Source organism: Eschrichtius robustus, chromosome 3 (genome assembly GCF_028021215.1).
Source record: "Eschrichtius robustus isolate mEscRob2 chromosome 3, mEscRob2.pri, whole genome shotgun sequence".
NCBI lineage: Eukaryota > Metazoa > Chordata > Mammalia > Artiodactyla > Eschrichtiidae > Eschrichtius > Eschrichtius robustus.
In genome coordinates, this window is record NC_090826.1 from 188,802,524 (window position 1) to 188,818,404 (window position 15,881).

At 59.9% G+C, this 15,881-nt stretch overlaps 1 protein-coding gene across 2 annotated transcripts in view; it reads left to right on the forward strand.

The window, feature by feature from the left end:
* Nucleotides 1-15,881, forward strand: part of LGR6 (leucine rich repeat containing G protein-coupled receptor 6) — a 99,441-nt gene that overhangs the window by 21,604 nt on the left and 61,956 nt on the right. For both annotated transcript variants that reach the window (XM_068541902.1, XM_068541903.1), the window contains exons 2-4: nucleotides 3,854-3,925; nucleotides 6,137-6,208; nucleotides 9,640-9,711. In XM_068541902.1, coding sequence (XP_068398003.1) covers nucleotides 3,854-3,925; nucleotides 6,137-6,208; nucleotides 9,640-9,711 — 216 coding nt within the window. The remainder of the gene's footprint in view (nucleotides 1-3,853; nucleotides 3,926-6,136; nucleotides 6,209-9,639; nucleotides 9,712-15,881) is intronic.

Sequence of the window (15,881 nt, forward strand, 5' to 3'; positions counted from 1 at the left end):
GCCAGCCAAGCAGCCACAGCTCGCCCGGCCCTCCTTCTGGACGGGCAGGCCCGGGACGGCCCCTCGGTCCCCACGTGGAGCAGGACGGGAGCCTGCCGGTGCCTTGGCTCTACCTGCCCCCGATTCTTCCTTTCTCAGAGCACGTAGCGTCCAGAGGCCGGGCTTCACTGGAGATAAAACACTGGGGCCTAAACAGCCTTTTTTCATAGGTCGGAGCTGGGCCCCGAGCCCCTGACCCGCACCCTACCTCCAGCACACACGTCACACGCGTTCCTTCTGGAAAATGGAGACCCTGGGGTTTGCAGTGAAAGTGCACCCCTGGGGCGGAGGGAGCTGCAGGAAGGGCAGCGGGTGGTGCCCGGCCACACGGTGGGCTGGTCTGGGTCCACCCTGTGCCCTCAGGCGGGGGGAGCTGGCGGAGGCGAGCAGCAGCTGTTCGGAGTCTGAGACAGGAGGGATCCCAAGTGTACGAGACGCACATGTGCAGCCCGAGCATCAGCTGCTGCCCGGGCGCAGACTGGGGGGAAAACGCTGGGGCAGGGCAGGGCCGGCAGGCTGAGGTCACCCCTTCTGCCTACCGCAGGCCTGCTGGGCTGGGGCGCTTTCCCACAGGTCACCGAGGGGCAGGACTGATGTGTGTGCACTGCTAGGCAGTCTGTAAGCCCTGGCTCGTTTAATCCTTACGAGGACCCTAGGAGTTTGGTGGTGTTCAACCATTTTTACGGATGAGGAAACCAAGGGTCATAGTGATCAACAGCCTGAGGTCTGGCAGGTAAACCAAGGAGAGAGTTGACCTCAGCGCTCTTTTTCTCTTTGCTTTCTTTTTTTTTTTTTTCCCCTTGAAAATAGATTTAATCTTATTCAAATTAGAAATGTTCAGCATTTTCCTCTTTGCTTCCTTGAGTGTAAAGTGGAGGTAACATTGGAATCCACCTTGGGGTTGTTGTGAGAATTAAATGGGATTAGAGTAAGTCCCCTCCACACGAACGAGTTCAGTTCCGAGAGCGCGTCTGTAAATTTTATTTGTTTGTAAGTCCAGCAAAGTTAGCCTAGGTACCCAACTTACACAACCGGCTATAGAGTACTGTATTGTAATAGGTTTATAATACTTTACACACAAACAATACATAAAAAACAAACACAAAAAATGAAACATTTTTAATCTTACCGTACAGTACCTTGTAAAGGACAATATTACAGTACAATAGCTGGTATCCAGGGGCTGGCATCGAGTGAACAGGCAAGAAGAGTTATTGACTGGAGGAGGGAGAGGAGGTGGGAGATGGTAGAGCTGAAGGATCGTCAGCCATAGGAGACGGAGGGCAAGCTGCAATTTCACTCACGCCTGACGTGGACGGCACAGGTTCTGGTTCCTTGCTGGATTCAATTCTATCCACCCTCTTGAAAAAACGATCCAGTGATGTCTGGGTAGTAGCTGTTTTTTCTCGTCGTAGATGACAAGGTAGCACTGGATTGCATTCTGAGTAGCTTGCTGCAGCCTTCTTGTATCATTCTACGTTTGGGTCGGTCCTGTGCCTCATAAACTAACACTGCCTCCTCAAATAAAGAAATCCCCCTGCCATTTCCTGCATCGTGAATCTCTTCAGTTCTTCAGTTACTTCTTCTTCCTCTTTTCCCTCTTCATCCTTTCTCTGGGCCTCCAATTCCATCAGGTCTTCATCAGTAAGCTCCTCGTGTTGCACAGCGAGGAATTCAATGAAGTCGTCCTCTTGCAGATCTAGCTCCAGCTTCTCGCTGAGGGTCACTACGTTGCTGAGGACCTCTTCAGACTCCTCATCCACCTTCTCAAATCCACAAAATTCATGAACGAACTGTGGGCAAGGGTTCTTCCAAACCCCATTTATGGTGACCGCCATACCCTCACACCAAGCAAAGTCAATGTTTTTTATGGTCTTGTAGATGTTATAGTCCTTCCAAAGTTGTCACAGGGTTGTTCCTGATTTGTCATTCACCTTTACTGCCTGACAAAAAGTGTGATGTAAATAATTTTCTTGGAAGTCGCTATAACTCCCTGGTCCATAGTTTGGATAAGCAATGTAGTATTCGGTGGCAGATGTACTACTTTGACATTGGGATGAAAGTCATCCATGAAAGGGGGGTGGCCCGGAGCATTGTCAAGCAGCAAAAGAATGTTGGATGGGATGTCCTTCTCCAAGCAGTATTTCTCTACCTCTGGGATAAAGTGGAGGAAAAACCAGTCCTGGAAAATGGCCTGTGTAATCCAGGATTTGGGGTTACGCTTCCACACAACAGGAAGAGAGCCCTTGGCTATGTTTTTAAGGATTCTTGGGTTCTCTGAATTATAAACTAAGAGAGGCTTCAGCTTCGTATCACCAGAAGCATTGCCACCAAACAATAGTTAGTTTATCCTTTGCTGCTTTATAGCCAGGCGTCAACTTTTCCTCCTTACTGATGTAACTTCGGTCCGGCATCCTCTTCCGGTACAGTTGTGTCTCATCCACAGTAAGAACCTGGTTGGGTAAATACACACCATCATCAATAATTTCTCAAAGTGTTTCAGGAAGTTCCTGGACAGCTACCCTATCTGCACTTGCTGCCTCTCCACTTACTTTTACGTTGTGAAGGTTGGCTCTAGCCTTGAACCGATGAAACCAGCCATGGCTGGCATTAAAAGATGTGCCCTCTGATTCTTTGCCGTGTTTCTTCTTCAAGTCTTCATAAAGGCTTTTAGCTTTCTCTTGAATCAGCGTTAAGTTGAGCAGGACTCAGCGCTGATGTTGATCCTGCATCCGCACGCTGAGAAGTTTCTCCATCTCCTGCATCACTTTTCCATGCTTCTTGGATATTTTGTCAACATCGTCGGCACAGCAGACTTCACATGTTCCATGATCTTGTCCTTGTTCTTTAGATTCGTGCCAATGATTGAACGATTCATGTTATAAGAATGAGTGATGTCTAACATCTTTTTGCCTCGCTCCACTCTCTCAATTATTTTCACTTTTGTTTCCATCATTATCGCTTGGCGCTTCTTAGCAGTACCAGCTACACCACTGCTGCTTTCACGCTTGCCTTCAGACATCCTGGGCTTGAAATAAAGGTATTGTACTACTGTACACTATACTGCAAAGTACACAAAAACACAGCCACTTGCAGAGGACGCACGCACGTGACAATGTACACCAGATGCGTGAACTAACTTATGTGACTGGACATGCGAATGCATGTTCGCATCTTTGAAGGTTCGTATGTAGGGGACTTACTGTATTTGGATAAAGGTTAGCCTGTGCCTGACACAAAGTGGGCCTCCAGTAAACGCCAGCTGTTACACACCACAGTATTGTGATTCCTTTGTGTGCAGGGTATCTTGGAGGGCAGTGACACAGAAACCACCCTCAGGGTCTCTCAGATAATATGGGAAGGCGAGACTGGTCTAAGGTGGGACTCCTCAGGGATGTACCAGGGGCCAGGCCCTCTGGTTGGAGAAAAGTAGAAGGAGCCTGGTGGGGTTGGGGGAGAGACAACAGGAGAGAGACTGCAGGCCTCAGAGGGCTGTGGAATCCCACGGGCCCAGGGACTGAGTAAAAGGCAACCCCCTGGTGAGTCTGGGGCTGATTCCAGGAGCCCACGGGGTGGCGGTGGTCTCGGGTAAAACGTCCATGAGGGATCCTGCGTGTTGATTGGCCCTGTCCTGCTCTGACATCCTCTGAATTTTTCTCTGGCCTATCCCCGACGGGGTCGGCTTCCTCTGTGGCCCTCATCACAGTCCGTCCCGTGGAGGGAGGGGGGAGGAGGGAGGTGCAGGGGGAGCCACGGGGAGCACGGCCCGGGGAGGACGCAGCTCACAGCCTGCCCGCGCCCTTCTCTCCCGCAGAGACCTGAGCATGAACAACCTCACGGAGCTCCGGCCTGGCCTCTTCCTCAACCTGCGCTTCCTGGAGGAGCTGTGAGTAGATGGGAGGCGGGGGCGCGGGGGCTGGAGGCGGGCACTGTGACCTCTGACACAGGGAACTGGGGGTCCCCAGGGGGACGGGTGGAGCCAGTGGAAACGGCCTTGGGGAGCTCTTCTGAGTGGGGTCATCCCCACCTGCCCAGGTGTGGGCCCGAGGCGGGCAGTGGGGACAGAGGAACTCGGACATCCAGCCTCTCCCGCCCTGAAGCCGACCGGCTTTCTGTCAACGCTGCTCCTCTCCCTGGGGTCGTCCTTGACCTGCCCTTGCCCCCTGTGTCCGGCCGCCGGCCGCTCCCCAGGTCCTGGTGGCTCTTCCTCTGAAGGTCCCCCGTACCTATCCCTGCTGCTGCTGCTGCCCTGACGTCCCCTCCCCTGGGGCCGCCCCAGCCCCTAAGGACAGACCACCTACCTCCTCTCTGACACACTCTGCCCATCTCAGGGTGCCTCTTACCAGCTCCACGGCCTTCTCTGGCTCCCCACAATCCAAAGGAGCCGCTTCGAGGACCGTCCTTCACCTGGCCCAAGCCCGCCCGGCCAGCTTTGCTCCAGGGAGGCCCGTCCCCCTGCCCGTCCCTGGAGCCCTCCTGCATCTGAGCAGATTTCCCCTCCAGCCCAGCAGGCCCACCATCTCTCTCTCCACTCTGTCAGGGCCAACACAAGGCCCACTTCCCTCAGGAAGTCCTCCCTGGTTGATCCCTCCCCATGGCCTGGAACCCTGCAGGCTGGCCTCGTGCTCTAGTGCCTCACGTGAGAGAGTCATGTCCTTGGCCAGAGTGTCCACTGTCCCCTGCAGGCAGCCAGGTCACCCACTTCCGACCCTGCCCTCCTCCTCACCTGACCCCCAGCCTGCTGGTTCTTGTTTGGGCATCACCACCGATCCTGGGGCTCTACCGGCTTTGCTTAAACTCTCAGACTGGGGGCCCCTGGCCCTGACCCACTCCTCCTGCACAGCCCTCCTCACCCTGGCCCTAGACACGGCCCCCCAAGGGTGCACTCAGTCTGCCCGGAGCAGACGAGAGGGCGCCTGGCGTGGGCACCCGGGCTCGCCACGTCAGCGAGTGGGCAGGGTGGGTGGGGATGCCTTCCAAGGAGGAATTTGAAGGCTGTTCTCAAAGGAAGGGACAGAGTGAGAGGCAGCGGAGGGGCCGTCGAGGTGGAGGGGCCCAGCTTGGTGGGAATGAAAAGAGGACAAAGGCCTAGGAGCTGGGCTGGTGACACGGGCACAGCCTGAGCCCTGGGGGCTGCTGGGCCTCCATCCTCCTCTGCCCGGGAGGGGGTGGGGCCTGTTTTAGAGGCAAGATGCCCACCTAGGGAACCCAAAGGTCACGATGCCTTTCCATGTGTTTTTTTTAAACAACAAATGTCAAATAAAAAGACTCAGAGTGTGTGTGTGTGTGTGTGTGTGTGTGTGTGTGCGTGTGTGTGTGTGTGTGTGTGTCTCTATTGGCCGTACCATGCTGCATGAGGGATCTTAGTCCCCTGACCGGGGATCGAACCTGTGCCCGCTGCAGTGGAAGCACAGAGTACTAACCACCTGACCGCCAGGCAAGTCCCCTAGTAGAGAGAGATTTTTTAAGAATGGCTTCTGAGCTGTGTCAGCACGATTTCCGCATCGGCAATCGGCAGGCCTCTCAGTGAGAACCGACGCGCCCAGTGATGCCTAAGAGACCCTGCTCTGTCCTCAGCAGACTCTGCTCCGCCAGGCTTAGCACTGAGGACGTGCATCGGCGTAGTCCGTCCTGTTTGCTCCGTTTGGACTTGATGGTCACGCATGACAAACGTGGAAACGCTTGATTAGGCCACAGGGTTAGACTAATTCCGACACCCCGTTTCCTGCCCTCTGGACTAGTGGGGTCGTCTGTGTAGTTTAGGGCACAGGGAGACCCAGACACGCCCGTCTGATCTAACTCCACTGGTGACGGGAGACAACGCAGGGGGATGGTGGGTAAGCAGGTCAGCGCTGTGGATGGACGCGGTGGACGTGGGCCTAGTGGTAATCGGGTCCGGGGAGACACCAGGCACCCTCTGCGACCCGAGCCTCGGTTTCCTCCTCTGAAGGCTGGGGGTCCTAGTGGGCCCCCTGCAGGGTCATTGTGCAGTTAGCAGTGCAGTTACACCACCAGCCTCCCTCCCACGGCCCAGGATGCTGACCCAGGGCCACCGCCCTGCCAGCATCACCCACCGGCCGCTCTCTCTGACTTGCAGGCGTCTCTCTGGAAACCGCCTCTCGCACATCCCGGGACAGGCGTTCTCTGGTCTCTACAGCCTGAAAATCCTGTAAGTCTAAGTCCCACTTTACATGGAGATGCAGCCTGGAGAACTCTGGGCAAATGGAAGTTTTGTAACCTGTGTCTTGGTTTGCCACTGGCTTGCTCATTTCCTCATCTTCACTTTTCATTTTAATTATTTCCATGTCTTTGCTTTCGCCCTGTCTGTAACAAACTTTGTGATTTGTAAACAAACGTATAACAGCATCTGATGCTTAGGCCACAATGTAGGGAAGTGACCTCCTCTCCTTTCCGTAACGTGAATAGTGCCCGTTAGCACAGGTCTTTGAGGGTCAAGGTCAGATTCAGACCCACGTGCCCCCCCGGACCTCTCAGGCCGGGAGGGTAGGACAGTTTCTGGAGAGGAGGAATCTCCGCTGGTTTCCTCTGGACCCCCTTCCTCTCGAGCCCCAGGCTTGGTCTCTGGCTACAGCACTGCGTCCCATCCTCTCTGCAAACATTTCCCCTCCTCCAGTTCCTCGGCGTCTCTGCCCCTGAAGCAAAGGGAAAGTGAGAATTGAAAAGGACCTTGTGTTATTCTCTTCCATTGAGCCCACAGCCTATTGGACAAAAGGGGATGCTACGGCACCCTCTCCCCAACCCCAGTCCACAGCTCACCTTGTCCCAACTGTGACTGTCCTCCCCGGGCCCCACTCCTGCTCTTGTGATGAGTGTGGGTGAAAGGAGGTGGGAGAAGGGGATGCAGGGGGTCTGAGGGTGGATCAGAGAGGTTCCTCGGGAGGGCTCGTCACCACAGGGACTGGCTTGGGAAGAAGAGGAGGAGCCCGGGTGCTGATCCTGGACCGTCTGAAATTTCCCTAAAGTGGTGAGCCGCTCCCACGCTCTCCTGCCCCCTCAGCCCCAACTTGACCTGCAGGTCTTCTTTGTACAGTTGAGCAGGTTGTTCACTGCACAAGACCATCGCCTGAGGGGTGAGAAGGGGCTGAAATCTAACCCTGTGCCAGCCTTGGGGCTGCTTCCATCTAGAAAGGAATATCTTTCTAATTTGCTCCAAGTTGTTAACAGGCTGGCGGTGGCCCTGCCCACTTGGCCTGTGAGCTTCAGGCTTCCAGCCTGTCAGCAGCCCCCAGACCACCTCCAAGTGTTCTCCTTTCTCCACGTTGTCTGACTCTGGCACTGCTGGCCTCTGGCTCCAGGGCTCTGGCCTCTCGTGCTGCCCTATTCCCTCTCTGCCTGTGGGTGCTCTGCCTCTGTCCCCTGTCCCTCCTTCCTTCCGCTCTGCTGCAGACCCTGCTCTCCCATCCTGGCGGCCCTCAGTCCTTCCTGCCTCTTCTCTCGGTTTGTCTGTCCCGCTCCCACCAGCATCGCTTCCCCGGGGACGGGGAGGCCCCCGGAGCCAGACGTGGCCCAGGCGGCCTGCGTGGTGGCGCGTCCGTGCCCAGCGGCAGGCCCAGACCTGCAGCCGGATTGGTGAGCGGGGGATCTGTCTGCTGGGCCTTTAGAAGATGTGAGACTCGCGTCCTGTTCCTAAGCCCCCAGCTTAGGGTCGAGCCTCTTTCTTCTTCGCCTGCGTCAGGCAGTTGATCAAAGCCTCCCGGAAGCCGCAGCCCCGCCCTGTGGACACGGCGCGGCCTAGCAGGTCCGGCGGCAGGAGAGGCTGCGGCTGGAGAGGAGGGCAGCCAGGCTGTCCATTCCCACTGCCACTGACCCCCAGCTGCCCCCCGAGGACACCCCAGTTCCCCAAAGCCTTCGTGTCCACTTCTCTGCTTCAGGGATGGGTGGGTGGTCTCGGCGAAGGTGCCCGCCTACTCAGTGTCTTCACACCAGGGATTCCACCTGCATCTGGGCAAGAAGGACTTCCTGGCGTCCGCCACGGTTTCTCCTTCCGCAGTGCCTTCCCTTACTTGTTTTCAGACCTGCGAGAAAAACAGAGCAGTAAAGCCCGCCTTCAGCACGATACCTCTTTTTGTGCTGGGAGGCAGTCACTTTAGCTGCTCCAGGAGCCCCTGTCTGAACTTCATCTTCCTTCTGGTGGGTGACGCCTGGCTGTCCCTGCAGGACACTCTGCCTCCCCTTTGCCCTTCCGGAGGCGAAGGACCAAAAAAGGGGGGTCCCTCTCTGATCCTCTCCGAGCAGCTGTGGCAGAACCCCTCCCCTGTCCCTCCCGCCCAGCCCCACACCTGACCTGGAAGTCTTACTGCTAGGGTCCCCGCCTTCCTGCGCTGGTTCTCCAAAGCTCTGGCCAGGCTTGGGTCACGAGGGTCAGCCCCTGCCCATGCCTTTTCCCGAGACCGTAGGTGGGGATCCCTGTCCTGCAGAGTCCTGAAGGCTGAGAGCCCAGACACACTGCCCCCACCTGCCCCCCACCAGAGCTGCCCTCAGGGAAGCCACAGTTCTTTCTGCCCCAGGTGTGTGGGGAGATGCCTGGACCTCTGAGGGCACCTGCCCTGTGCCCGTCGGGGCAGGTGAGGGGCAGATGTGGCCAGAGCTCCTGCATGGGGTAATGCCTAGAGGGAGGGTGGACGGCATGCCTGGCACACAGTAGGTCTCCCTGGAGGTCCCTCCCAGTTCCAGAGCAGCCCATCCTGCAGTAGGTGCTGTTCCTGGGGCTGTACCTGGCCCAGGAGGGCCCAGTGGGTGTGCGGGTCAGGGTGGGGTGGCTTCCTTCTTTCCTGCCCCCGGCTCTTCCCTGACCCCCCGGGGGGCCCGCCCCACGTGCCCCCTCCTCCTCCTCTCCAGAGGCCAGCAGGGAAGGACGTTCCGGTGGCAGCGGCCACCCAGGTCCTCCCTTACGGCCGGGCGAGCAGGACCCTTGCCCAGGGCCCTGAGGCTTCGGGGACTCCCCAAGGCCCTGGAGTGGCCTCCTCAATTTTCTGAGCACAGCTCTGGTGGCCCGGGTTGGCTGGGGTCAGCAGTGCCACCTGAAGGCCCCAGACCCCAGTTTCTCCCCTTCTCGCTCTCTGACTCACTGCCCCGCGGGTCCAGGAGGGCAGCCTCCCTAGCGGATCGTGCCCCTGGCTGGCATGTCCCTGCTTTTGTGGGGTCATGTGTGATGGCGTCACCAGATGGTGCTGACACTCCGATCTGGGTGCCTCAGGTTGTCTCTATAGACACGCACACCACAAAGGCAGACTTGCCTGGGCCCTGCACATCCTCCCCCTCCCCGAAGAAGCCCCGGCCTCTCGGCTGCAGACGGACAAACTGAGGCCTGGGGAGGAGATCGTGCATTTGCCCACGTCCTTCCAGAGCAGACGGCCAGAGGATCCCGCGTTCCGCTCCCCGGCCATGTCTCCTCTGCTTCCAAGGGTCCTCTCCAGCCCGGCCTTTTCCCCAGAGTCCCTCTGAGGCACTCTCCCAGCCCCGTGCACAGCGCCCTGGACCTCCAGCCAGGGAGGGGTGGGACAGGACTCTGGGCTCTGAGGCTGGGCTCCGGCGTGGCGGGCGGGCGGGAGTCCTTCAAGCCGCCTCTTGCCCTCACAGGATGCTGCAGAACAACCTGCTGGGAGGGATTCCCGCCGAGGCGCTGTGGGAACTGCGGAGCCTGCAGTCTCTGTGAGTCCGGGGGGGGGGGGGCTGGGGGCGGGCCTGGGCGCCCCTTCCTCCCTGCACCCACCGTCCCAACAGTGCGGTCCTGGCTTTTGTTTCTTCAGGGGGCTGTCATCGTCATATGTCATGTGTACGTGCGCGTGTGTATCTCGGGGCAGGAAGGCACCCAGACTCTGTGGAGGACTGTGGGGATGGGACCTCCCTGGGTGGGGCCCCCGGGGCCGCCGTCCTGGGATGTCTGGCCTTCTGCCACGGAGCCTGGGTGGGCATTGGAGGCTGCCGCCCTAAAGAAGCGTCAGGAAGGGACTGTCTCCCCCAGCTCGCCTGCTCCGACCCCGGGGCTTTGGTGGCGGGGGAGCGTTCAAACTCAGACACACGTCTCCCGGCGTCCCAGACTCACGGGCCCTCGGTGACCTGTCCAGCCCTCCATGGAATGCTGCAGTTCCTGTCCTGTCCACTAGGGGCGTCGTGGTTCCAGGGCAGAAGCAGAAGCAGGGGGGCTGGGTGAGGGACCAGCCGCCGTGGTCCTCTGGGCAGGAGCTGGGTGCACACCGCGGGGCCTGGAATGCAGCAGGGGCCTAATGCATGCCGCCTGAACCAACTGAATTTTCAGGTACATCTACGTCTGATGGGAGAGGACATAGGTAGTTGGAAGGAATCAAAGCTGAGGGACAGGACTGGGGGAAACTGAGGCAGGCTGAACGTGCGGTGTCAAGACAAAGGCCTTGGTGTCCTGGCCTGTGGGTCCTGCAGTGGCCCCTGCCCCGTCCTCCCCTCGCCAGGACCCACCGTGCACAGAGGGCCGGCCGAGGGGGGCGGGTCACAGCCCCCAGGCTAGTCTCCTCCCTCTCTGCCCAGACTCCCCACTCTCCCCAGCTGCCCGTTGGCCCCGCTCCCCCATCCTCCCCCTCCCCCCATTTCCCCCTCCATCCCTGCACGTGCTGGGCCTCTGGCCCCGTCACCTCCTCTCCCTCCATTCAGGCCACAGCTGAACAGGGCAGGCGGCCGGGTGTGCCCCTCGAGGCCACGGTCAAGGGTCAAAAGCTAGGAGGGCCCATGCTGCGCCCCAGCCCCCCCCCACCCCAGGGCAGACTATTGCTGGGGCGCCCACTGAATAGGGGCAGCCAGAAATGGGGGGTCGGGGGAGAGCGGGACATTTCATCCAGAGCATCAAAGAGGTTTCCATGGGGGAAGAGACTTCCACTGGACGTCTTCACACTTACTTTGAGGTTAATGTTTCCGCTGTGACTTGCGTCTTCTGCCGGCTTGGGGACCCTGAGGGTCTTGTCTTTTACACACTTGGGCCGCACAGGCACTTCCTGCACTTTCTGAGACACGGAGGCCCTGCGGCCCAGGATTCAGGCTTTATGCTTAAGGCCCTGGGGAGCCATCACAGGACCTCCAGCCGGAGTTTGCATCATTGCAAATCACCCTGGCGGCAGTCAAGGAGGACAGCCTGGAGACGGGGAGCCGGTGCCGGGCTCCTACACCAAGGGAACGTGACGGGGCCGGAGGAGAGGTGGGGGCAGTGGCTAAAGGAGCAGTGGACTGGCTCTGGGAGTATCAAGAAGCCTGGTTGTCAGGGCTCTGGGCTCAGACTGCCTGGGTTCAAATCTCAGCTCCTTCATTTACTCCCTGTAAGGCCTGCAGCTTCCTGGCCTGTGTGCGTCTCCTGTTTCAGTAAAAGGGTCTGTGTCCCTCGATAGGACACAGAGGGGCTACTACCACCACTGTCACTCCTGGGGACGGTGGTGTTGGCTGGACGCGGGCGCCCAGGGAGAGGAAGAGTCGCATTGACCGCCAGCTCTCTGGCCTGGACACCTGGGTGGACAGAGAGGCCGGTCACTGAGAGCCTGGCCCGCGGTGGGGACTTAGTGAGAATGTGTTGAACGAGTGGTGAGTCGTGAACCCCAGGGGATGAGCCGGGGAGGGCACAGGGCAAGGGGGACGCCGAGGCTCCTTTGGACATGTTGGGTTTGCGGTACCTGCCGGAGGGGTGACCAGGCATCTAGTATAAGATGGAGCGCGGGTCACTCTGCCTGCAGGACATCGGAGTGTGCACGTGCCTCTGTGTGTGTGTGTGCGCGTGCGTGTGCGTGTGCTGGGGAGAAGGGGGGCGTCACCCTACCTGAAGGTTCTGTTTGGTGGGTGTTCCATCAGAGTGAGACGCTGTCCACCTGACTCAGGCCCCTCCACCCAGGAGGGCTCAGGAGCAGCAGGCCCAGTCTGCCGGGCTGAGCGGAGAGGGGGGAATGGCCTCCGTCGAGCGCCCCGCGTGCCGGCGCCACACCCACGTGATCCGATTCCATCCTCACGCACCCCTGTGACAGTGGCCGTCTCTGCCATTAGATGAGGGAACAGAGGCTCCGACCGGGTCAGGGCCTCCCGCGGTCAGAGCTGGCACTTGGGGCGGCAGGTCCACAGCAGCCAGGCCCCTGGGGCTCAGGTCCCCGGGAAGGCTGTTCCTCACCTCCCCTGGGCAAACTCCCACGGACGTTCCTGGAACGTCCATGGAGGTTCCGTCCCGTGGTCCACGGGACAGGAAGCGGGTTTGGGTGGGGGGAGCGGGCAGGGGATGGGCCCAGGCACGCAGCCCGACGTGGCGCCCAGGCTCTTTGGCCCCCCATTACCCCCCCATCCCCTGCATACACTTGCTTCCTCCCCGACCGGTGTGGGAGGGCGAGGGTGGCCGTGCCAGACGCGTCACTCCAGGCTTGAGCCACGGCCAAGAGAAACCACGGCAGCCAGAGGAGCCTGGGGGAAAAGAGAAACTGGGTGGGGGTGAGGCAGGGCCGGGGGTGGCAGGGGAGTCCATGGAAGAGCAGAGAACAGCCCAGAAAGACCTCAGGCCTGGGCCGGGTGGGGCCCGAGAGGAATCAGGAAGGCCCCGTGGCAGGACTAAATTAGGGGAGAAAACAGAAAACAGCCCCGTCCTGGACACGCCGGGGGGAGCACGTCACCACAAGGGCAGCCCCATGACACCGCCGCTCTCTGCCGGGCCGGGGAAGAGAGTCCAGGGCGCTGTGGACTCTAGCCCGAGACCCCCGTCAGAACCAGCGCAGCCGCCATCTGAAACACACCGGGGCCTGTGCTGGGGGAGGGAGGGGGAGGGGGCGGGGAGGGCGCCTGTGCCCAAGTCACCTGTGACGGCCGCATGCTTGGTCTCTGGGGGCTGGCGCAGTGGGTGGTCCCTCTGCAAACATGCCTGTCTCCTGGGGACCTGCCTGTGGGGCGAGGAGGAAAGTGGCCCAGCCATGCCACCCAGCGCACAGGCTCTTGGAGGACAGGGATCGCAGGTCTCCCTGGGGGGCTTCTGAGCAGACCCCCCCTTGTTCCATATCTCTGACCCTCCTCTGAGGGACAGCTGTCCCCCAGACCAATGATGACCAGCGCTTACGGCCCCTTCCGTGTGTGAGCCGCTGGTACTCACACCTCACTTCACCTCGCGGCTCTGTGGGATGGTTAGACCGCTAACCTCGTCACCCCATGTCACAGATGAGCAAACTGAGGCACAGCTGGTGCAGGGACTCGGTGGAAGGGACACAGACAGTACGTAGCAGAGCCGGGGTCAAAGCTCAGGCAGCCTAGCCCAGGGTCCACGCGCACACCGTGACACTCAGCCACCCCCCAGGGCCATGCTGAGGGCACTGAGTGGGCAGATGATGAGCCCTGGGCAGTGGGCCATCGGGGGCTCTGGGACCATGGTGTCTCCAGTGCATCTCCTCCCAGGGCTGGCCTTGGAGCGTGTGCCCCGCTGGAGGATGCCCACGGACGCTGATTTGGCCTGCACCTGTCTGCACCCTGGGATTCTGGGGTTGGGTGAGGCCGGGTTGGGCTGATGTAACAAAGTGCCATAGATGGGTGGCTCAGGGGGTTATTTAAATGAACAACAGGAGTTTATTTCTAAGAGCTGGAGGCTGGCAGGCTGAGATCGGGGCCCGTGGTGGAGCTCTGGTGAGTGAGGGCCTCTTCCGATCTGCAGACGGTGCCCTCGCGTTGGGGGAGCAGAGATGGGCAGAAGCCTTCTCCTGACTCGTGAGGGCTCTAATCCCTCCCAAATGCCTCGCCTCCTAATTCCATCGTATGGAAGAGGGTCAGGTCTTCAACATACGAATTTCAGGGGACACAAACATTTGGTCCGTGACACGTGGCCGGTGTTGGTTGCCAGGGGAGCCCAGGCTGCTGACACTCTGGCATCGCCATGGATCCCTAGAGACCCCTGGTGCTGATCAGACCCCAGACACTCCTCAGGAGAGGCCGTGAGGCTGCTTGTGCCTGATAACCATCGACTCGTGAAGAGCTTTAGCACCCTGTCGCCAGGAACAACGCCGACCCAGCCATGTGAGGAGCAGCATGTGCACTGCAGCCCACTGACCCACAGGGCCTGGGGGAGCCTGGCTGCAGCTTCCCATTGGGGTAGAGGCGGAGCCAGCTGTGCATGGGAGGCGGCCCCTCGGGGAAGCATTTCCTCAGGCCTCTGAGCGCCGGGGGAAGGAGGAGGGCATCACGGGGACAAGGACCGTGTCTTCAGGGCAGGGGCGCAGGCAGAGGACGGCTCACACCGCCTGGAGGGACCGTGTCGAGCAGTGGTTCTCCGGGCGGGGTCCCTGGGCACCGGCGCCAGCACCTCCTGGGAACCTGTCAGACGTGGCCTCCCAGGCCCCGCCCGCACCTGCTGAATCAGAACCTCTGAAGGTGCGGCCCGCAATCGCGTTTCCACGAGCCCCCCACCCCAGTGGATTCTGACGCCCGTGGAAGAGTAAGAGCCAGTTATGGACGAAAGGGACCCCCCAAGCCCCCTGGGCGGCTTCAAATAGCAGACTCGGACGCTTGCACAGTCTGGAGGCCGCAGGCCAAGATGAAGGTGTCAGCAGGGCGGGTCCTCCTCAGAGCTGCCTCCCATGGCTGTCGGCTGCCAGCGTTCCTCGTGGCCACATCACCCGTCCTCACGAGGCCCCCTCGTCTCTGCTTGTGTCTCTCACAGGACACTTGTCACTGGGTTTAGGGCCACCCCAATAATCCAGGTGATCTCACCTTGAGACCCTTAACTTAGTTACACCTGCAAAGACTCTTCCAAATACGGTTCTTCCATCCACAAGTTCTGGGAGTTAGGACGACAGTGCACCTTCTTGGGAGGCACCACCCAGCCCAGCCAGGGGTGTGAGGGGGACAGAGGGCCGGTGAGGGTCCCACGGAGAGTGGCAGGGTGATAGCTGGGCGTTGAGTCAGAAGGAGACCAGAGGCTCAGCCAGGGTGGCGGTCCATGAGTCAGCTGGGCAGGGGGGCGGCGTCTGACCCGCACGGCCCGGCACCAGCGGGAGGTGGGACGTGGGCCTGGAGGTCTGGGCGGCTGTGACCATGGCGATGCCCGGTCTGCCATGGACGAGCCCCCGAGCTGCCCCGAGCTCTCGGGTGATCCAGTGGGTATGGTCAGCGCCGCCCAACTTGCCTGCCGGCCAGAGAAAGCCCAAAGCCCGGCCATGCTGTGGGGCCCACCGAGGGGTCCCCAGGGACCACGAGGTGGCAGATGGCCTCCCTGGCACGGCTATTTCGGGCCCCATGATTATATGCTACTGTATTTGGATCTCCCCAAGGTTCCGGGAGTTGATTACTACATACGTCTGGGGCAGAGGCTGCTTCGAGGTGGGTGGGTGGGCGGGCATGCGGGCAGCCCCCTGCGTGTGATGAAGGTCTCAACACGGGTGATTTGGCTCCCGGAGAACTAGGAGAGTGTCCGCGTGGGCTGGGCCCTGGAATCCTGTGAGGGTTCTTTCAGCCATAAATGCTGGTCTGGGAGAGAGTTGGCCCAAGCTGGGCCACCAAGGAGCAGCGTGGTTCCTCGGCCCTTGTGGGTCTCCTCAGCCCCGTGGAGCTCCTACAGGCCTAGGCCTGAGAGACCTGGGAGAGGCAGGGGCACCCAGGGTGGGGGTGGGAGCTGGCCACTCAGACTGAGATTAGGTGCACATGGGCCCCGGGCAGAGCCAAGAAGTGGGGTGACCCCCCCCCTCCCCCATGGGGAGATGACAGAGGCAAGGTTCCTCCCTCCTGCATTAGTGCCTCTTCCTGAGCAGCTGACGCCAGTGTGGAGATCTGGCCTGGGTTCTGGGTACATCTGGAGGGAAGAGGAGATCCAACCTCTGGTGTTCATCCATCCATCCATTTATCCATCTTCCCTT